This window comes from Anticarsia gemmatalis, chromosome 6 (genome assembly GCF_050436995.1).
Source record: "Anticarsia gemmatalis isolate Benzon Research Colony breed Stoneville strain chromosome 6, ilAntGemm2 primary, whole genome shotgun sequence".
Lineage (NCBI taxonomy): Eukaryota > Metazoa > Arthropoda > Insecta > Lepidoptera > Erebidae > Anticarsia > Anticarsia gemmatalis.
This window is the reverse complement of record NC_134750.1, coordinates 11,814,273-11,835,863: the sequence shown is the minus strand read 5'-3', so window position 1 is coordinate 11,835,863 and position 21,591 is coordinate 11,814,273. Positions and strand designations below refer to the sequence as shown.

The following is a 21,591-nucleotide window of genomic DNA, read 5'->3' as shown; positions in this document are numbered from 1 at the left end:
TTGTTATTTTATTACGATATCAAATTACCCTCAAACTTTGACTTGTTAAGGGACTTCTATAGATAAAGCCAAACATATCGTTGTCTTGAACTTCTCATGGGAATTCACAAAGATCTTAACGTCTAATTTTAACATAAATCTTGTATCTTTTCTTATCATGTAAACTTGAGTGCCAAACTAAAAATAGTCGCGAAAGAGAACTGCGCGGGAGATTGCGGGTTTAAGTTCAAATAGTAGCATGAACTACGTTGTTTCTCGCATTAATTACGGACCACAAGGACCCAGTGACGGAGCAAACTGACTATGAAAAGTAAGTATCATGCATGTTTGGCTTCCTCTACAGCTTACACTACTCTAAATAATTTTTACAATAGTATCAAATCGTCTAAGTTATAAATCTGGTTCCTTACGAAATTACATTATTCAATTTTATTTAAAACTTAAAATACTTGAACGAAATTTTGATATAAGAAACTAAATCTAAGATGGTTATATTGGAGTAAAATATTTAAAAATTAGAGCTCGTAGCACACATACCAACGAGTCTATGGATCATCAATGTTTTATGGTCTTTAGCTGACGGCGGCGCGGCGATCAGCTGTCGCTGCCGCGCCGCTAAGTCAACAGAGTAATGATTTGTTTCCTAGCGAATATGTGTACTACAACCTCAATAAAATGGTTACACAATGTTTAGAATAATGTTTTCGTAATCATAGTGACAATAATCAAGTCAAGTAAATAAAAATAAATATATAAAACATTGATACAATTTATCAACATCATAAGTCATTAAGACTAATTCAAAGTGCTACTTACACTGAAACAAGATCTCCGTACATCGTATCCGAACTTAACTAAATACGCAACTGCGACCTCAACAAACGTTTGTAAAGAAAATTTGAGAATAAAAATCGTACCTTATTAGTTATAATAATATAACACATTTTCCACATTAGGTAATACGATATTAAGGGTTGGTTCACATCTGACGGAAGATGCGTCGGGCTTCGCACTGACGCATCTTCGGTTAAGTGTGAACGGTCGAGTTGTTCTATACGAGTTGCCTGTTCTGGTGTTACGCGACCGATAATACACGACATTTTCCGTCAGATATGAACCGACCTGTATTTAGGCAATTATATTATTCATTTTTCACATTAGGTAATACGACAATAAAAGATGTTCATCCTGCGTTACAAATATACCTTTGTCTGATGCCTCCTGAATCATCTGCAAAATATTAAAAATTAATTTTAAAAGTACTATATGAAATCACCAAATTAATGCTCTGCTGTAATTACTTCATATTTGGGTGTTACATTTATTTATTTAGATACAAATTACTATTATTTAAATACCCAAATATGGTCGCAATTATGGAGATAGTATCAGCAATTAAATCGATTGAGTCCACACTATAACAGCAGAACAAAAATCGATTTTGTAATAATTATATTCAACACTGACGGTAAACAGTTAAATAAACAGACAGACAACCATACAAAAATTGTTTCGCACTACCTAATGTAAAAATGTCATAAACTCCTTACATTTTATATTAAAATTGATCCACAAGTGTCCAAACGTTGCAGCTTCGACGCGAATAATGTTAATTAATCACTCGAACCCGTTATCACTTTACAATTTTAAAGTCCACCAAATTAATTTCACATCTACGATACAACAACGACGCCATGGAATTAGACTGACAGTTTTTACAACTAAGTTTTTTCTGTAAAACACAGGTTAACACGTATTAATTTTGTCCATTCTATTCTACTATATACGAGAATAGTGAGTGAAAAGTGATTTTACGCAATCTGTGAAGGGTTTTCTTCAGATCCGTCGAAGAACAAAATCCTATACTATTTCAAAAGGAAATTTGGGAAACCCAACCAGATGTAAGAAGATAAATCTAATCTATGTAACTAGATTACCCTATTTATAAGATATCAAATATTCGGCTCATAATGTTTACAAACGCTTAAGTGAAAGAAACCCACTGTCGGGAAAACCCATCTGAACTGTCAGTCTAATTCAACATTGTATTGGTATCGTAGAGTCCTGCAGGTTCAACAGTTGCGCAGCCTCTGCAGTAGCGCCCGAAGCGCCCTAGCTCGACGCTAGGAGCAGCCGTGCTTCTGCATCCAGTTGTTGTAACGCTCCACGTCTGTCTCCGTCACCGTCCGTCTGGAATACACGTAATCATTAATACTTACATCTAGGACAAAAAGTTAACTAAACCCTTCGTAATTTCATAAAGCCTAAAAAGAAACCCATGTAATGTAGAAGCAGATGACAAAAACCAACAAAATACCCAAAGGGTGAGTCGGTTATTTTACCCCGGGGGAGCACCAAAAATGACTTAATAAAAACTTGAAGAAGATGTGTTTTGCAATTATAAGTGATTTTTCTATAAGATAATATGTAAAACCAAGAACGTTACATATTTTGACTTGATGCCATCACCAAATGAAAAAAAAATATCCCGGATAAAAACCTACAAAAGATAAAAAAAAAATCTACTGTGTTCCGCAATCTTCATTTCTCATGGTCAACGTAATCCAATTATACTTAGTTGATGAATGTATTACCTGGTCTTCTCAATAGCGGAGTTCAAATCTGAGACCGAGACGGGTGCATCAAGCTCTGATCGTTTCAGCTTACGTATTTGATCTGGACTCTTGCCGGCTATTTTTCTTCTCATCGTCATCATTGCCGCGTCCCTAAACGCATGAATAATAAAAATTATATAACTAAGCAGATGTTTCTTTTTTCTAGTAAAGAAACCTTTGTATATAGATTGCTAGAACAAAATAAACAACGCATGAATATCTGCTCAGTTGTTAGACATACGATACACGCAATCTCGGCTCCGAGATCGGCTTGAAGTCTGCAACAGTAGGTGACATTTTGTGGAACTAATGGTGATGTTACAAGCGTCACCAGCGCAAATGTTCTATTCTATCTATCAAGCCGGTCAAGATAGATTAAGCGTACCGTACGGACATACATATTACGGGTATAGTAATCCTGTTTATATAACGTTCTAAGTATAAGATACTGACCGGCAAAGGTTGCTGATATCGGAACCGCTGTATCCCTCAAGTCTGGTGGCAATTTCACTCAGGTTCACGTTCTCCGCCAGAACCACTTCACACAGACATAGCTTTAGAAGCTTCACTCTTGTTGCCTCTGAAAATCACAAAAATGTATGTAGAAGACAAAACTAAGATAAATTTTGCCAGCTACAACACTAAAACAAAGTTCGTCCCTAACTTCTATTTGTAAAATTATACAAACCAGAAAAATAACTACTTATTGGCGTATAATTTTGACTGACTATGTCGTTTTCAATGCAAAATCTCGTGTTAAAAAAAACATCATATTGATAATTTTCAACGTAAAAGTAAAATTTATAAAAATGTTGTATGTTTTATACCATCTGGTAAGCCGATGTAGATCCTCTTTTCAAATCGTCTCCTAAACGCCTCGTCGATGTCCCACGGATGATTTGTAGCTGCTAGTACCATGATGATCTTGTCACGATGGCTGAAACAAAATGTAACTCAGTAATCAATAATGATTGCTGAACGTGCAACTGATGATCATGTATCTTATCTTCCGGTCTTAAACCTCTACTACAAAATTATCCACATGACGTGCGTTTTTTTCTATGGGAGCGTATTCGAAGTGTCGTTGATGCAGAGTCGAAATGAAATTCAAAACAATATTTTTGTTTTGAATTTCATTTCGACACAGTAGCACAGATTAGTGAAAACAAGTAATTTCTATGTAATGCAGAATCTCTTAGTATACACTACTACTTACAAAGCAGCACAAAGTCCGTCCATCTGTATGAGCAGTTCCGCCTTGAACCGCCTGGAGGCTTCGTGTTCAGAGTCTGCGCCTCGCACCGCACACAACGAGTCTACCTCGTCCAGGAATATTGTACTCGGTGCGTAGAAAGCAGCCTGGAACACCAAAGCAAAGATATTTATCACTTCCTTGTCAAGTTTTTAAGATAATTATACAAGGCAATTCCATATCGCGGTCATCGAGGTATACTCAAGAAAGCAGTCTATAACTTTTAACACTTATCGTGGTAATACGACACTCATTATCGTTAATGAGATTTGAAACAGCTGCGCTAATCGATGGTCAATCTAGGCGTAGTCTAAAGTCATGTATAAATGCTTTTAGGTATATACAAGCTCACAACAGCAACGATGACCAAATATATAAGAAATAATAGCTACAAGTCCAACACCGACTATGAGAAGTCTCTTTACCAAGGCGTCTTAAGGCATATCTAGACGGAGAACGCCTAAATACCTTTGCACGCTAAGGAAGTCTATCTCAGCAGTTTATCTTGACAACTTTCCACACTATTCGTAATTTTAACGAGGGGTCAGACTGTTGTAATGCCTAATGACTTTTCGGCAGTAATTGTTGTCAGTGGGCGCGTCGCTATACCAATAATCTTGACTATGATCTGGACGCTGTGCCTTGGTATTACTAGATACGAAGTCGAAGGTAAAACCACTAGCTTTTACCCGCGACTTCGTCCGCAACCTGAGTTTTCCCATGGGAATGCGTCATTTTCCCGGTGTAAAAAGTAGCCTATGTCCTTTCTCGGGTATCAAAATTTCTCCATACCAAATTCATGCAAATTGATTCCTTAGTTTAGGCGTGATTGAGTAACAGACAGATAGACAGACAGACAGTTACTTTCGCATTTATAATATTAGTATGGATGAAGTAATCTTACCATATCAAACAAAAGTCGCACAAGTTTCTCCGAATCCCCGCGGTACTTGGAAGTCAACGTCGCTGATGATACGTTAAAGAACGTGGTCCGACACTCTGTAGCTACAGCTCTCGCTAGCAGCGTCTTGCCGGTGCCCGGAGGTCCTGTGAGGAGCACGCCTTTCCACGGCCGACGGATACCCTGGAATATAAACCTTTGTGTTATAAACATAATGACTATTTTTGCTTGGTGTTACAAAAAGACGTGGCCATCATCAAAGTTATTATATGTTTTGTCCGTAAGGAAAAATTACTCAAATGACAGTCGAGTTGGATAACTATTTTTTTTCAAAGAAATTGCAGCCTCATGACTTGACCTTTGCCTAGTTAGCGATAAAAATATCTTCAAGCCTACACCAGCTGTATAACTTCACAAGTGAAATATCTATACGGATACTTATGACGTATATTAACTTATATTATCATAATTCTATTGACTAACACTCAGAGACTCACTCATTTGATACTCAATAGCCGGGTCTTGACTGAGCGAGCAGCCTCGTAAGGCAATATCTCGGTCCCGCTCATTTCGATTTGAAAGAAAAGAGACCTAGATATTGCCTCGCGAGGCTGCTCGCTCAGTCAGTACGCGGCTAATGACCAATGCAGCACACATTCATTCATTATAAAATAGTATAATAAATATTGTATTAGAGACTATCTTATTCTTCATATAGGGGCCACCCGGAGCTATGCTGCGATAATGTATTAGCTGTGAAACTATGTGACTGTTTCCACCGATACTAAGCTATGTAACGGGGCGAGTAAGATAAACATGTGCCGCTGCAAAGGAGCTCTACAAAGAAGATGTGGAGCTCGAGCAATGTCAATTATCGATACAAGGGAGCGGTGAGGACGGGCGGTGCCTTACGCAAAGCACGCATCCATAGCAGGCATATATGCGTATATGACTCATAACCCCACAAAACAAGACATCACAATACTCATAAAAAATAAATTAGTCTTTAACACGTCGAACAAAAGCACCTAAAAATCTAGGCCAACTGAAAACCCACCAAAATATCTAGAACATTTATACGGTACGTATTACTATAGCGTGCGACACTTACATTCGGTTATTTCAAGGCCTGAGTACAGTAACTGTACTGATATTGTTTATAATGTGACAGTAAGCAAGTGGCGTCACGCAAGTGGTCCCTGCATTGACCGCTACAACGGTCACTGATTTCAACCATATAAACGTACATAAAATCATGCTTTGTCCTCATAGGAGTAGGTGGAGATAAAATAATGCTATTTAGTACGATTACCTTACTTCATTTATATATTTTTCATAGCTTATGAATAAGGGTAGAATAATCTAATAAAAGTAGCAATCGCAGATACTCGCGATTCCGTCCAAGGGAAAAATAGTCCACGACCTCCCAAGAAACATAATCTATCATTTCGTAAACCTTATTCAGTAGCACGATCTTTACAGTCGGTACTATCGAATATCGAAAGTTTGACATATAAAATATACTGTCCAAACAGTTCTTGCAACGCCCGTTAGAAGCGCTGATCAGATTTTCATAGGAAATTTCTCGATGACTAGCCGGTTTGTCGGTAGTCGATAGTGGTAGAGAATCAAGCTACAGATCCGTTTAACCATATATGAATTAAAGGAATAACTTATTCATATCAGGGGATATTCTCTCTCTTATTATTCATGCAGATATTCTCAACTGCATCCGCAAACTCTGAACATCTGCATTAATTCATCCGCATCCGCGGATGTTTGGAAAAAGCCTCAAAATCGGCATCCGCAACTACCCTGATTATTATCTACACAATATAAGTTTGGAAGTAAGTTTTCTAATTTTCCATTTCCATTCGCTTGAATGTTTTCCATTAACACCCTTGCAAGAAATATAGCTACACATTTAAATTTCCTTTACATTTACGAAGTATAACTCGACTAACAGTACATACAACGTAACAGAGAAGCACTTGTAAAGGGTAAACAAGTGAACGAGCCGCACGCAAAACACAATTTATACCAACTCGTAAGATTGGGAAGGTAATTTAGCACTCCAAAGTCCTCGAAATGTCCTAATTCTTAACAAAGACTAAATTACACTGAACGTCATTTGTAAAACGATTTTCGTCACAATTACTTCATTTTGCAAATAACAAACTACTATTAAATAAAATGTGTGTGATTTTGGCCCGTGGTGTTGTAGAGAATTATGGACTATATTTTTGCACTATGAAATGAGAAGTAGTAACCAAGATTAGTGGCCTCAAATGAATCCTATTTAGTCTACTTCGCTGATTATTTTGAGTTTATAAACCGTTGAGACCAGTTCTAAAAATAGTAGCGTTATGAGCATCTAATCATCTATCATGATAATTATAAAAGATTATTAGGGTTATTAGGGTTAAAAGTCATTAAAATAATTTTCCGAAAATCACACATCTATACTGATATTATAAAGCTGAAGAGTTTGTTTGTTTGTTTGTTTGAACGCACTAATCTCAGGAACTACTGGTCCGATTTGAAAAATTCTTTCATTGTTAGACAGCCCATTTATCGAGGAAGGCTATAGGTTATATATCATCACGCTACAACCAATTGGAGCAGAGTACCAGTAAAAAATGTTACAAAAACGGGGTAAAATTTCACCCATCCTCGCGCTAATGTGACGCAAGCGAAGTTGCGCGGGTCAGCTAGTTCAACATAAAATTTTATCAAATGTGCCGTAAACACGGGAAGACAAAACAAACAAAACTGATCAGTCACGTGCTTCGTATCTATCTCGACCGCAAACCAAACACCTGTCGATAGCTTCCGTGGTCTCCGTGCTCGAAACATAATACCTAGTCAGGCGATCTACAGTGTACATCACGTGATGCAACTAGAGTGTTACATAAAAATAATAACCATAATAATCTAAGTACAATGACATGCTCTATCTGTGTCTTTAAGATTTAATGTCTACCTGTTCTCTATGAAATAGTGTATGTAAAGCTTGCTAAGCACATATTCGGTTCGGGATTAATCGGCCTTGAAGGACGGCAAAATCGAATATGTGCCGATGAACCCGATCGACACAAGTCGAACAAGTGAGTCGAGTCGGTTTTGCTGTTTGATAGATATTGCCGAACCGAACGTACTGAACTAAATATGTGTGTAGCAAGCCTAACGCCCATTTCCCATTAAGAAGTAATAGAAAACGATAAGAAGATGAGAAAATCTGTCCCTCAGAAATAGTGACATCGACAGTCAATGAACTTTTCTTACTCCGAGAAATCAAAACGATGTATATTTGCTAATATTCTACCCACCTTGAAATAATCGGGCATCACCAACGGCAGCACCACAGCCTCTTGCAACACAGACTTCGCATCATCCAACCCGATCACATCTTTCCAACGAACATCTGGATTTCTCTGCAGAATGTCTCTCTCCAGCGTCTCAACGAGATGTAGCTCGTAACCCGTCGCATCAAACACTCGCTCAGTCTTTTCATCCTTTTCACAAAGAGTAGTTGTTATATCTCCACCTTCCATTGACGATTCAGGCTTTCTTAAAGTGGGTTTAATCGGTGCTAGCTGTCTTTTCGGCCGTGGCATTCTTTCCACTGATCTTGTTTTTCTTCCACTGCCCACTGAGCCGATAGACGAGGTCTTTCTGGTTACTATTGAAGGTAGTGTTGGTTGTATGTTCGGGTCTCGACGTCTCAATGTCCCCGCCCATTTTTCTGTGGTAGGATCTGGTTGTTTCTGAACTACATCGGCCGATTGCTCTTGGAAGTTTATTACTTGAGGAGTTACGACTGAAACAAGGATAGTTATATGTTTATTTTTAACTCTTATTAATACATTGATATTTTTATTGACACAGCAAAAGATAAAGCTTTATAATAAACGCTTGAGTATCTTAAGTAAAATATTACATCAGTCAATAATTGCAGTCGGTATCGCACCAAATACTAATAAAGTCTAAAAACCTTAAGTCGCCAGCTTGCCAACACTATACGAGGACTTGATTTTGGCAACTCTTTATTTCAAAAACATCTTATCGCGATTTGCAGTAACAGTCAGATCAAGTTAAGTTGTCGACAGTCGACTATGAGATGTAGACTCCATAAAAAAATAGGATTGAGTCTAAACAACCTATATATGAATTCACGCGTATTTATTCACAATCGACATTACCACAATAAACATCGAAAAACGTAGAACAACGTAGTAGAATACAGATGGAGTGACCTCAGCAACAAAATTATATCATCAAGATACGAGCCACTCTATCACATAATAACTTCACTCGATCTAAAATGACCGCTTTATATTTTGATTGATGATAACCACTATATTTTATGTTACCTACTCAAATAAAGAATTGGGTTAGATACTTCAATAGATATGACTTTTGTAAGTTTAGTCAGAATTTAACTGCTCAACGAAAACTTCTTTCAGGACAGAAGAATTTAAAATACTGACCATTGGGTCTAATTCGGACGACAGGTAAGTTTATCTCACTACAAGAGTATTATTATTTTCCTTGCATATTGAAAGTAACTGAAACATAAGTAATTAAGATCTTGTCTGATATTGTTGCGTACATAATGCTAATAAATAGTAAAAGAAAAAATATTTTTTCAACTTTTTTTTAACTGCATCAATAGTAGCAGAAGGATGGCATGTGTTAAACTTGAAAAACTCAAGAAATGGCTAGTAAAAAAAAAGAAAGTATTTAATTTATTCTGTCTGACCTTGTGTGGGCAAGTGTCTGGTGCCATTAGCCGCATGTGTATACGCTGGACTCCTTCTAGCCTTGTCTCTGCGCACGTCACTCCTCTCTGACCGGAGGCCGTCTCTCGGAGGATCATCACTCTTCTGGTCTCCGTTCCGCCGTGCTGTCATCCTCGCGAAACCAAACGGCTGCAGGCTCTCCACCATCATTCGGTCCATCATCCTGGCCATTTGGTGGAAGCCAGATGATGGACTGTGGAAGAAGGAACGATATTAAGAACTCTGAAAGAAGCCTTCACAATTGTAAAGGAATGGGTTCACATTTTGCATGATATAGGTAATTTTCCTTAATTGAGGAAATTAACACATTATGTTTTATGTTTATGAACTTAGGTATAGGGTACAGAAATTAGTATGCATATCACTATCTCAGTGTACGTCAAATCGATGGTCACTATTCAGTACATTGATGCTTTGATGTAACGTGCTAGTCACTATAATTTTAACAAGATAATGTTGCCAACTGAGATACGTGATATACCCACAAGGTAGCTGAAAATGTTATAATGGAATTGAGCCATAATACACAAATATTGATCACAGATATAGGTCAACAAAAGTAAAATATATTATTTTTCTGTTATTCTTTATAACATTTTTCGGAAGTCAATCAAATGTTGACCTCAAAAAACACAATGTCCGTAACACCAAAAAAGGCAATCGTGAGAATAAATTACAAAGAACATTCATTTCAATTTATCTTGCTAACATCTTAATTAATCATAATTTGAGTTACCAAGAAACACTGAGGAAAACAAACATATAATAATTTGAAATTAACATTGAGCCAAGTGAGTTTGAAGACGGCGTCGACATAAACAATGAACACAAATAAATTGATGCAATTATTGTGACTTACAGATGATCTTCAATAAAGAGTATCATTAACTAATGAATGCTTGGCATACAACTAATAGAACGATGAGGCAAGTACTCGCTTTGCAAGTCCTACATTTCTGTAAATATACTCCGTATTATAAATGCAAAGGTCTATTGCCCGTATGCTACATTAAGGTAAACCTCCTAACGGATTTTGATGAAATTTTGCATAGGTGTGGTGGTAAATTCGAGACCAGACACAGACTATTTCTTGTTCCAAAAATCAACCCCTAAGCGGCTTTAAATAGGTAAAATGTACCCTAAAGGAACTGTGTAGGTCAACTAGTTTATAATATTAAAAGAATTTGCAAGCAAAATATAAATTTAAGTGCAAAATAATTGTAATCATGGTCAGTATGCTGGGACTACTAACAATTTAGCCTCATAGGTTTTAAGTCGGCTTAAGGCCATATGTATAAAAGTTGACCTGATTCCACTGTAACTAATTACACATTGAGTATTTATATTTTGTTGCACCCTTTTATTATTTCATAATTTATAGCGTCAGCTACTATTACACAACGATTGAATTGTAGGGCATGAGTGCAGAGTACAATTTATAACCACTTTACATCGTTTATACCAGAGGTTTCTCGAGATTTTCTAGTAAAAACACTACAACTAGCTTCACATAATCCATGGAAAGATAATATTTAAAATTCTTCTTTATTATACAATTGCTTCGGACGTGAAAGGGCTGTTTTAATAATGAATTACTTTAAATCCGATGAAGATAGATATATCATAACCTTATAATTACCTGCCTATATGTCAATGAGTGATGCTTATCAAAGAAAGTCAAACAGCTGTCTGTAGTCTGCTGTAGTTCAAACAGTCTACTTAAATGTAGTAGTCCATAAGTACCCATTCTTATTTGGTAAAAATCTTATCGTAATTGTATTCCTTTTATCTGGAAGGTTCTACAGATACTACCTATACGTATAATATTTCTGTTGAAAACTTGTTACCTCCATCCTAAGACAAGCCTAAAGATCATGGAAGTCGCAAGGACAAACTTACGTACCCAAACAAATTGTCATGTTCGAAAAACTGTCTGATTCCCCCGACATTCGGATACAAGGAATCTCCAAATCCAAAATCCATTTTCCTCCTCAACAATCTGAAGGCATTTGCTAGGTACATAGGTCTTGGTGTTCAAAGCCACATTGAGGTCACTTTGAGGTCACGAAAACATAATTTTCTCAGTAGTTTGATTGAAAAAGTGTGTCATTACTGATGGACCGGCTTGTTGGAAAATCGTGTGGCGCTTGACAGTTTTGTTATGGGACGGTTGTCATGGCAACCGTTTGCGGAAACCAACAACGCCCGCAAGATCCGATGCGTACCACAAAGGCTTTATAGCCTTAAACCCAACCTTCAAGTGAAATTGACCCTTATGGCATATAGATAGAGAACTCATATTGGTAAAGTAGTGACTGTAATTCGGGGTCCTTGACTGGTCTAGTTTTGGTGAACCTCGTTAATCTTTTTGACCAAAACGTAGTGTAATTACTAACCACAATATAATAGGTGTATATTGAACTTTGTTAAATGTGTCAAAGGTTAGAATTTGAACGGAAAAGTACTCAATGATTGTAACATAAGGTTTAGGTGAGGGTGAATGTCAATGTAGCTATGAAAAATTACAAGTTACACCTATATTTAAATGGTGATAATCGGCCAACAGCCTATTGGCTAATCCAAATACCTCATGGTCTATAAAATATTGTAAAAGCGGCATTATTTTTTTATTATTTTTTTAAGCGGCTTTAAGCATCAATATAAGCAGAAAGCTTTGTCATAGTAATAAAATTTAACAGATTACTTATATTCTGACTGAGATTGTGTGTGTGTGTGTGTGTGTGTGTGTGTATTAAAGAATATAATAGAAATTAAACTAGTCGACCGCTGATTAGACCTTGAGTTCACCATGAACGAGCTGCCCAATGAGCTACCCAAGTGCATGCTGAGATAGATACGAGTACAGAGTATAAAATTATCCAATATACTGTTTTTACTGAAGCAACAGTTTTCAAACTGCTACAAAATACACACTCCGCAATTACTTCGAAAATTTGCAAGCCATCAGCAACCCTGTATGCAAGCAGGTAGATGACCTCTCTGTTTACCCTTCGAGGGTAAACTTGACAGCATAGAGTGGAATGTGTGCCAAAGGTCATTGACTAGACACCTGTGTACTAGGGGTCAGTCACCCCTGCCCATCGGTAATGCAATCGATGCGTCGAAGACGGTACCCATTAGTGTGGACTGTAGGAAATTGGATACTTCGATTGCTGCTGTAGTTCAGTACGGTTCATAGAGAATGGTTGAACCAAACTGACAGTGGTAGTCTCTAGGGCGCTTCGGGTTAGATTTCCAGTATTTTCCTCAAGATACTAAAATTAGTATGATTACTAAAAAGTGACATAAGCGATGTATGTATTTATAGTACACAAAAACAATTATCTGTGTAACTCACAATTAAACCTAGAATCTGATCGGGGTGAGTAGAAAATCTATTAAAAGATAAACGCGCGGTATGCCAAATGAGTAACAAGAGTATCTACATGCGGTAGATAATACAAGTAGCAACAGTATCTACAGAATTTATTATGTAAAGTATCAAGATTTTTTTTGTGGACTTAAGCATTATGAGCATATCTATTTATAGTATAAGTAACAAAATAGTTCGACGTATACAGCCTTACACATATTTAAGCTAGAGCAACACGATCAATTGTTCTTCTTCCCACTATACCCTTAGGACCAAGCAGCCCAACGATCCAATTCCTGTAATAGGCACCTCACCCTTCAGAAGAAAGGCAGATGTTCTTACAAACTGCCACATCTCATTAGCGTCGGTTGTGGACTAACAAGGATGTATTCATAAGAAAATTGACGCCAAGGGCATACTTCATCTCTGAGTGGATAAACTGGATAGTATCATCGATGAAGATTTGTTTGTTTGTTTAGACTACGTATCTCTTTATTAATCGAATTAACTTTATTTCTTAAGCCTAATTTATTTACGTATTTTGTTCGATTTTGTATGTTAATAAACTAAGGCAGTTACAGGTTTTTTGTAGCAAACTGAATAGCACCAGCAGATTTTTAGTCAATTACGTGATTTATTCAAACTATGATAACTACTTCAGCACCAAAAAAAAATCAACAACAAAATATTTTTATACATCTGTACCTACTGGATATATGTACCTCACAAGTGAGAAAACCAAGTTTAAAAAATAATTAGGCAATATTTCATGTATTGCAAAAAATGTTCCTTCAATTGGTAGCCAACGCCCACGCTTCTAACAAAGATTGTCTCGTCAAATCACAAAGACCTTACAAGCAAATAACCCTTTATTAAACCAAATTATCTTCCTCAATTTGATTACATTAGAGACAGAGACAGATCACTTAACACGTCTCAAGAGCAATTGAACAATAAACCCTGTAATTGTGACTTCAAATACGAAATGACTCCTACGCTACAATTGGAGTCAATAACGGCAAAACTGGACGTCATAATCTCAAGCAATTTTCAACCAAAAATAAGCAAGATTTGGGGCAACGTACTGCTTGTGACTTCAAACTAAATTAAATCGAATCATCTGTTGCTTACTAGTTTTATAGAATTCTTCTTGGACTTCACTGTCTGACATCGACCGCGTGAATAGATTTCCCAGGGTAAAAAGTATACTATGTGTCAACCCGGGCTATAAACTATCTCTGTACCAACTTCCCTCAAACCTGGTTGTTTTTGTCTGAAAGATTATCTTCCGTTAAGTCTCAAAAGCTATTAAATTTCGTTTGTAAAGTAAGATAATATTAAAATCTATGTTTGTACGAAGAATTTTGTCTTTTATTCGAGAAGTATACCGCTCAAAAGTGCTTGTTTCTACGCCATTATGACCGCTTTGTGAAAACACGTATATACATATATTTGCGTGAGTTGATACATTTTCCTGTCAGTACTGTGATGTGGGTTTTACTCAGATATGATGACAAATGCATTCGTTAAACTCTAGTACGATGAAGAACGTTTTAATTTAGGTGACGGTCGTTCACTGAGTTCGCGTGAAATATCATATGTATGCGATTATAGTGAATAATAAGAGTGGGTGGTTACGTGTCACGGCCGGTTTAAAGGGTTGTCTTCTGACTCATGTGGCCAGTCGATACTCGTTTAAAAATTAACCTTGTTGAGAACTTGTAGCGTAAAAATGCGTACGGAAAAAAATAGATCTATATAACAATAACAGTCAGTCGTGAAGATCGAGTACATATTTAACTTTTTTATTATTTAATTTGTGTAAAAAAAGCGTACCCAAATAAAACGGTCATCATAATTATTATTTATTTCAGAAGATGCATCAATCGTTTGAGTATTTAACTAACTTATTCCGAAATTCGCGACTACAACCGAATGAATATAAATTGTTTCAACCAAAATCATACTCGAAGAAAAAATACTTCAAAAGCTAATTCAACTGGTAACAGATAACAACTGTCCTTTTTTATTTTTAGCTTAATGTTTCATGATTATCATTTACTTATCGCCGAATACTATCTACAAAGGAAAATAATACAAGTCCATTACTACCCATGTTTCTAAACTAATTCAAAGAGTACAAACTGTGCAACTCGCGGTCAATGACATTTCATAATATACGTAGAATTTATGCACCACACCTAACAATAATTCTTTGCAAATTTTTAATCACATTAGCCGAAGCAATGCACTTTGTTTTCAAACCATTTGCCGCAGAACAGAGGTTGTAAAGTTCGTGTAATATTGGCACTTCCAAACAACGGTAACATAAAGAGCTCTCGTTTAATTACTTTGCAGCTTGCTCTATAGTTAGAGTGATTAGTGCAATGCTCTTTAAGTGATTAGGCGACAACGTTCCGTCGCTGAAAACTATAGCGATTGTGTTATGAATGACCTTTCCATTAGCTTTATAGACACTGACAGCCAGTTACACTCACCGGTCGGTAAACGATCTGTGAGTTAAGCAACCCCCGGCGAAGTCAGTCCATTGATGGGTGGCCGATCGTGGTATTATAGCCAAACGTCTTTGTGGTTCGGAGGGCACGCGAAAAGTATTATGGTAATTATAATGGGTTCTAAACCACACGCAGCAGACAATGGGTTTACGTCAAAGTAAAACAGTATTGAGTCTCGTTTAGGTGTCTCCAAACAACTCTAACACAAGTAGGTGTTTTAAGCAAACTGAACGTAGATCCAGTGCAAAGGGCTCTTAGTTGACTGTAAGTGAAAATTAAAGCGCAATAGCCCTCGCCGTTGAGCCCTGCATTATTTCTATGCGGAACTAAAAATCGGTTCAATCATTATGATGTAGCGTAATTTTTCTCGTCGTTTGACGGCACCTGTACTATACCTACTATACTGGCTATATATTTTTTTAATTTTGATTCAAAGTAATCGACCGAATAAATGAATTGTCACAATGTCAATACCAGTTTTGGATAAATTATATAACCTTGTGTATTACTAGTGTGTCCAGTAGGTGGTCTAGACATTAGGCATTTGACCAGTCATACGTAAAACTACAATATTAGTCACAATGATTGATGGAAATTGATGGAATGTCCATACATTATTGACATAGAACTGAATCATAAACATAAATAGAAAAATTAGTTTTGTCAAAGTTGCTAGATGTTGCGTAGTTACATTTCTTTTGTCGATAAAGTGTGTATTATTTATGTTGGTATAATTGTATTATTTAGGTGAAATTATTATTTACATAACAATATTTACAAATTACTATTACAAAAAATCTAAAACAAAAAAGGACAAGAAAGGGAGTGTGCCTATGCGTCGAAGTACTCCGTAAGTTATTGTATTATCTGAATGTCCTTTTAAAATGCTACTTTTGCCGATGAGCAAATAAAAGCACAGATGAACTCTTTAGATTAGATACTGAGACAGAACACTGTTGAAATAGAAAAGACCAATAGTGCTTTCCACGACCTAGGAATCTAACTCAAGACCTCATGATACGCCACCGACCGCGCTTCATTTGTAGCAATTATACTAAAAAACTCACTCTATTCCCTGTTCATCCACTCTTCTAAGTGTTCGTGTAATAAAGTGCTTGCGTAAATACCTAAGAACTAACGTGTAAATGTATTTGACCTTGTTTAATATGCGTAGACCTTACTCTTGAAGTCCAGACCTTCATTTATCACTACGATCTCCCGTGAATTAATAAAAGAAATATAGCCTTACCACTTCACCTTGAAAACAAAATATATGTTTATAGTCGTATAAATAAAAACTGAAATAGTTATTAGTAGTGTGTTTTTGAGGCAAAACCTGCTGTCTATTGATTTGTAATATACCTAATTTTTTTTTGTAATACAACTTAAACACAATAAACTTGAGCTGCATTCAATACTGCATTTAATACAATATATATGTCCAAAAAAACTAAGAAGAAACTGGTAAAAGTCTTCGTGCAGTTTTATTCATTTACTGGAGTAGAAAATGAGTTAATTTGGCAAAATTACGTCTAGAATAAGAACTAAAGTAAAATAAACAAATAATCGTATATATTTGATATACGATTGATATACGTTCAGTTTTCTAAAGGTTGTTTAATTTAGATAATTGAATAGTTCGTAATTCTCTTCTTTGTGTGAGCAAACTTAATTCTAGCTGTATAGTGTGTCTATAATTTCAATAAAGCTCTATCTTGTAGTTTTAAAAATAAAGTCTTGAAAAACTAGTACAACTTTATTGTTGTGTCCGAAGTATCTACCATGCAACGATCGTTATAAGAAAGTTGGTCAGTAATCGTTACTTTATCGCGGACGAAATCACCCGAGAAGCGGGTCACGGGTTTACACGTCATTATTATAACTATACTTACTATATGTATGTATGTCTTGTAATAACACTGGGCACGAAGGGTATGTTAAGTTATAATGGTTCGAAGTACTTTGGCGCTGTTGCAAAGAAGCTTATACTCTGAAGTGGGTGGCGAAAAGCCGTGCAAACGTGAAGTGCCGTGAATCAAATGATTATGATGACAATGACTGGTCATTATGTAGCGGAATTCTCTAAAGTCGGAACGAGAGCATTGAGAGTTTGACATAAAAGTAGTTGTAGGCAAATACACATACGGTATTAAGTGATACATGTTACTTAAATACGAGTAGCTGATCGCAAAATCCACAAATTGATGGCGTCCGTCGTAATCAATTTTACTGAATTAAGCCATCACTTCGGGTAAAGCTCGCGGCCCGATTGAGCCCGATTGAGTGAAACTGTGTGTGAGTACGAAGCACAATTATTAATGCCGTCTAATACATTAGATGAGTTTTAATAATTTATCTTCAGTAATTGTACTACCAACTAGATGGTTGGACGAAATCGTTAAATGATCGCTGCATTGGATGAGACAAACGCAGTCCCGTATCAAGTGGCGCACTAAGGGGGAGGCTTATACTCAACGGTGGGTGGAAACGGGCTGATTACATATATAGAATTAGACTACCTACTACCGTTACCAAGAGTGCAATAATAGATGAAGGAGACACTGTCATAGAAAACAGCCTTCAAAGAAATATAACCTTAAAGCTATATTTATTTCTCAGTGCAAGTTAATCCGTTTCCTACATAATAAATCACGCGTTTGAATCACGAGACTGGCACGCACATAGTTTGCACGTGTACTTACATAGTATGCAGCTGACGATGGGTTTAAAAAACAATCTTATATTGTTAATCGTTTAATTTTAACATTCATCTTTTTAGGAAAAAACTCGTCTTCTTTCGCCACTTCTGAATTAGTATCGGTTTACTTAACACGTGGATTGATTGCAGATTTTTAAACCCATTACAGTGCCAGTGCTGGATGACAGACATTTTGATACATTTTCTGTAACTTAGTCATTAGATAAGCTATCTGACGCTTGAGCTTAGGTCGTAGAACCTTAGTCTCGCATTGCAAGGACTTTTACAAACATACAAATAACAACAAAACGAACACAAAGTACAACCAGACCCAAATCTTTGGATCGTACAAAGAAAATACTTTTGGCACAATAAGTCGGCCTTTCAAAGAGCTTATAACTAGTAATCTTGAAGTAAGACTTTTTATATTGTAAGGGTTCATTAATAGCTTTAGCAGTTAAGTAGGCGTGGTCATGACTTTAGCATTTATAATATTAGTTCAGATGAAGGCCTTTCTCTCCTTGGGCTAGTTCCACAAATAACTGTGATGTGACGTCCTTAGCTGAATAAAGATTACTTTATTATATTTTCTTGTGTTAATTGCATTTAGTGCTTCTAGGACAACAATGCAAATGATCCAGTTCAAGTTCGGTATTGTAGAGTTTTATTAATCGTAGTTAAAGATTATAATATGGATGACTATGTAAAAGACAAGGTGTATCTCAAAGAAAATAATAACGTATTTCTGAGTGATTTATATGCGCGTAATTTTGTTAGAGAACGAAGTGGAAGATAAGCCAAAGGGGAGAGAAAACATAGAAAAGGCAGACCCTATCATATAAGACAAATAGCTAGCATATATGACGGGGGGATATAAAGATCTCTATTGCCGGGAGAGCGCCTTAGTAATCTCTTAAACGAACTCTTAAACCACGATTAATTTATTTGTTGCAACTATAGTAATCGAATTTTTAGAGATAAGTGTTGTATATAGCACTCATTTGGTCACTAAAGTAAGAGAAGAACCACAAAATTGTTTGATTTTTGGGAAGGACCCTTAAATAAACTTTTGTCTGCCGTAAATTTGGTCGCGGTTGCCTTTTGCGCCATGAATGAAAGTGATCTATTTCTACCTGACGCCATTTTTATTATCTGCAATAGATGAATACAGGCCAATGATGATGATGATACACTAAAAAGACTGCGTTATGCCTCAGAAAAAAACATCTTTCGACTATAAATGTAACATGGTAAGTTAAAATTAGTTTTAAGCTGAAAATCATTTTACAAAGTTACATATAGGTTTTTCCTATATTTGTCAATAGATAATTCTATGCGACAAAAAACAAAGGTATCAATTATATAGCAGTAATTGAAACACAGGGAGCATTTATTAATCGATAGTCGTATGACAATGTCAACGATATCTAATGCATTTCTGCCTCTAGTATATAGTTATATAGATACCTATATAGCCAGTGTATGTATGTGCAGACTGTATTTTTTATTATTGATATCATGCCTAACCCTATGAGCGTAAGCAATAGAATTTTATAGTAGTTGATTCATAGAAAATAAGGTAATCAATTTGTATATAGGTTTACTTGCATATGCAGTAGAACATAGGCATTATTTTAGGTAGATACTTGTGTAACGTAGATACAGAACGTACATTTAATATGATTTTTTTTTTCTTTCAGATGGTATAATATTTCAAGGTAACAATGAAAAATCACTGTATCTCTGTTGAGCACAGATCTCCCCTCAAAATAAGATTTATTTTGCAATATAGGTAAATAATAAACATAAAAAGTAAAAAATATCGGAATCATAAACTCTATGGATTAATTTAAGGCTGTTGTTTAGTCTATCTCTTAAATTAATTAGAAACGATGTATCAATAACCTAGAGAGCATAAGTGAACTGCAGTAAACCTCGCAGGTGGCAAGGTTTAGCTTTCAGTATTTATGAAGCCTTATATTAAGCCTTGTATAAATCTCGATAAAGGCGGCCTTTGCTGCTCTTACTGATTAAGGGATGATTTTTTTCATTGCCAATCTTTTCAACCAATCAATAAAATTTTTACGTTGCTAGATTCGTTATAAATTAATACATTAATAGTTCTCTTATAAAGTAATCTGACTATATAAAAATCGGCCTCACGAGAAAGGCGTTAGCTGAAAGTTTACCGGAAATTCAAAGAGTGTGTGGCATATTGGTTTATTGTAAACGTGTTAAAAATTCTGAAAATAATTATTTATTTCTCTGCGAATCTAAATCTAAAGTATCTTTTGGTTGGTTTACCTTAGAACCAAGATTTACTAACTTAGTACCTTAGAAAATCAAATGAACCTAAGCCAAAGATATTACATTATAATATGCATAATAAATTTTTTGCAGAAATCCATTTTTTTTTTACGAAAACGAATATTTTTCATAGTAACAGCACTCACCATCCAATATCCCAAGCAGAATGAAACGCGGGATGAGCAGACATGGCGCCGAGCGGGACGCCGAAACCAAACTCTATCTTGACATCATCTCGCCGAGGCCACGACGTCTTGGCCGTGGACTCGCGAGGCTCAGACCCAGTCTTCATATCGTTAGTCATCACACAATAAGTGTGGAGTCGAGTCGAATAGTTCGTTCTAATTTTTTATCTATCGTATCAATGTGAATGAAAAGTTAAGTCTATATTTAATGTAAATACGATCACTAACAAAAAAGGGAAACTAAAAACAAAAACGTCCGGTTTTGTTTACAAATATTTATCACACGAAATACACAACACGTCTTTCAAGAACAAAATTCTAACTGCATTAACATTCACATCGCTAACACCGCGACGGGAAACTAATTGCAAACGCAATTGCAGCAACTGCTACAAAACCGTAGACGCGCTACGGCTACGCGGCTACGTGCTACGTCCGCCCGCTACGGTGACCACGAAACGACTGAGCGCTCGGACGATGACCGGCGAGTCGGACACAACCGCTCACTCATTACCATTTCATTAATGTCCCAAATCCTTTGTGTCCTAAAACTACAATTTTGTAGTTTTTGTGGAACATTCCTTTGACCTACACAATTTGATTGAACACTTATTGTTAATTTAAGGATTCTAGAAATATGGTAACCTCGATTGTTTTAATCATGTTTGATGCTTTTTGTAGATAAACAGTAAGGTACGATGACCAGGCAGTAGTTTGACAACAAACGTAGATATTGTAAGCTTCACAATAGCGTATAATTCACATATCGCATGCAATACTAAAAATTACCCATGTAAAAACAAAGGGCTTCACGGAAGCGATAACAAATTTCTTTAGCAAAAGATAGACCACGCTCTAATAACAACTACTTTATACTTACGAATTTACGAATACTTCTCAATTGAAAATAAACACAGTTTTTGATCGCTACAACTGTTAAAT

The 21,591-nt window shown here is 36.1% G+C and overlaps 1 protein-coding gene across 3 annotated transcripts; it reads right to left on the bottom strand.

Annotated features, from left to right (window-relative positions):
* Positions 1-139: 139 nt before the first annotated feature.
* kat-60L1 (katanin p60 ATPase-containing subunit A-like 1) lies at positions 140-21,096 on the bottom strand. Of its 3 annotated transcripts, XR_012959525.1 has the most exons (10): positions 20,611-21,096; positions 9,531-9,763; positions 8,098-8,588; positions 4,772-4,951; positions 3,832-3,974; positions 3,443-3,552; positions 3,069-3,195; positions 2,595-2,726; positions 1,551-2,190; positions 140-1,230 (listed from the first exon to the last, which is right to left on the bottom strand). XR_012959525.1 is itself a non-coding variant. In XM_076115754.1 (9 exons), exons 1-9 carry the CDS (start codon positions 20,766-20,768, stop codon positions 2,124-2,126), a joined length of 1,641 nt encoding a protein of 546 aa, XP_075971869.1. In that variant the 5' UTR covers positions 20,769-21,096; the 3' UTR covers positions 140-2,123. The 3 variants fall into 3 exon arrangements, 2 of the variants coding, with proteins under 2 accessions (XP_075971869.1, XP_075971871.1); XM_076115754.1 differs by having other exon boundaries at positions 140-2,190; XM_076115756.1 differs by lacking the exon at positions 20,611-21,096 and adding an exon at positions 11,474-11,716 and having other exon boundaries at positions 140-2,190.
* Between the last annotated feature and the right edge of the window lie 495 nt (positions 21,097-21,591).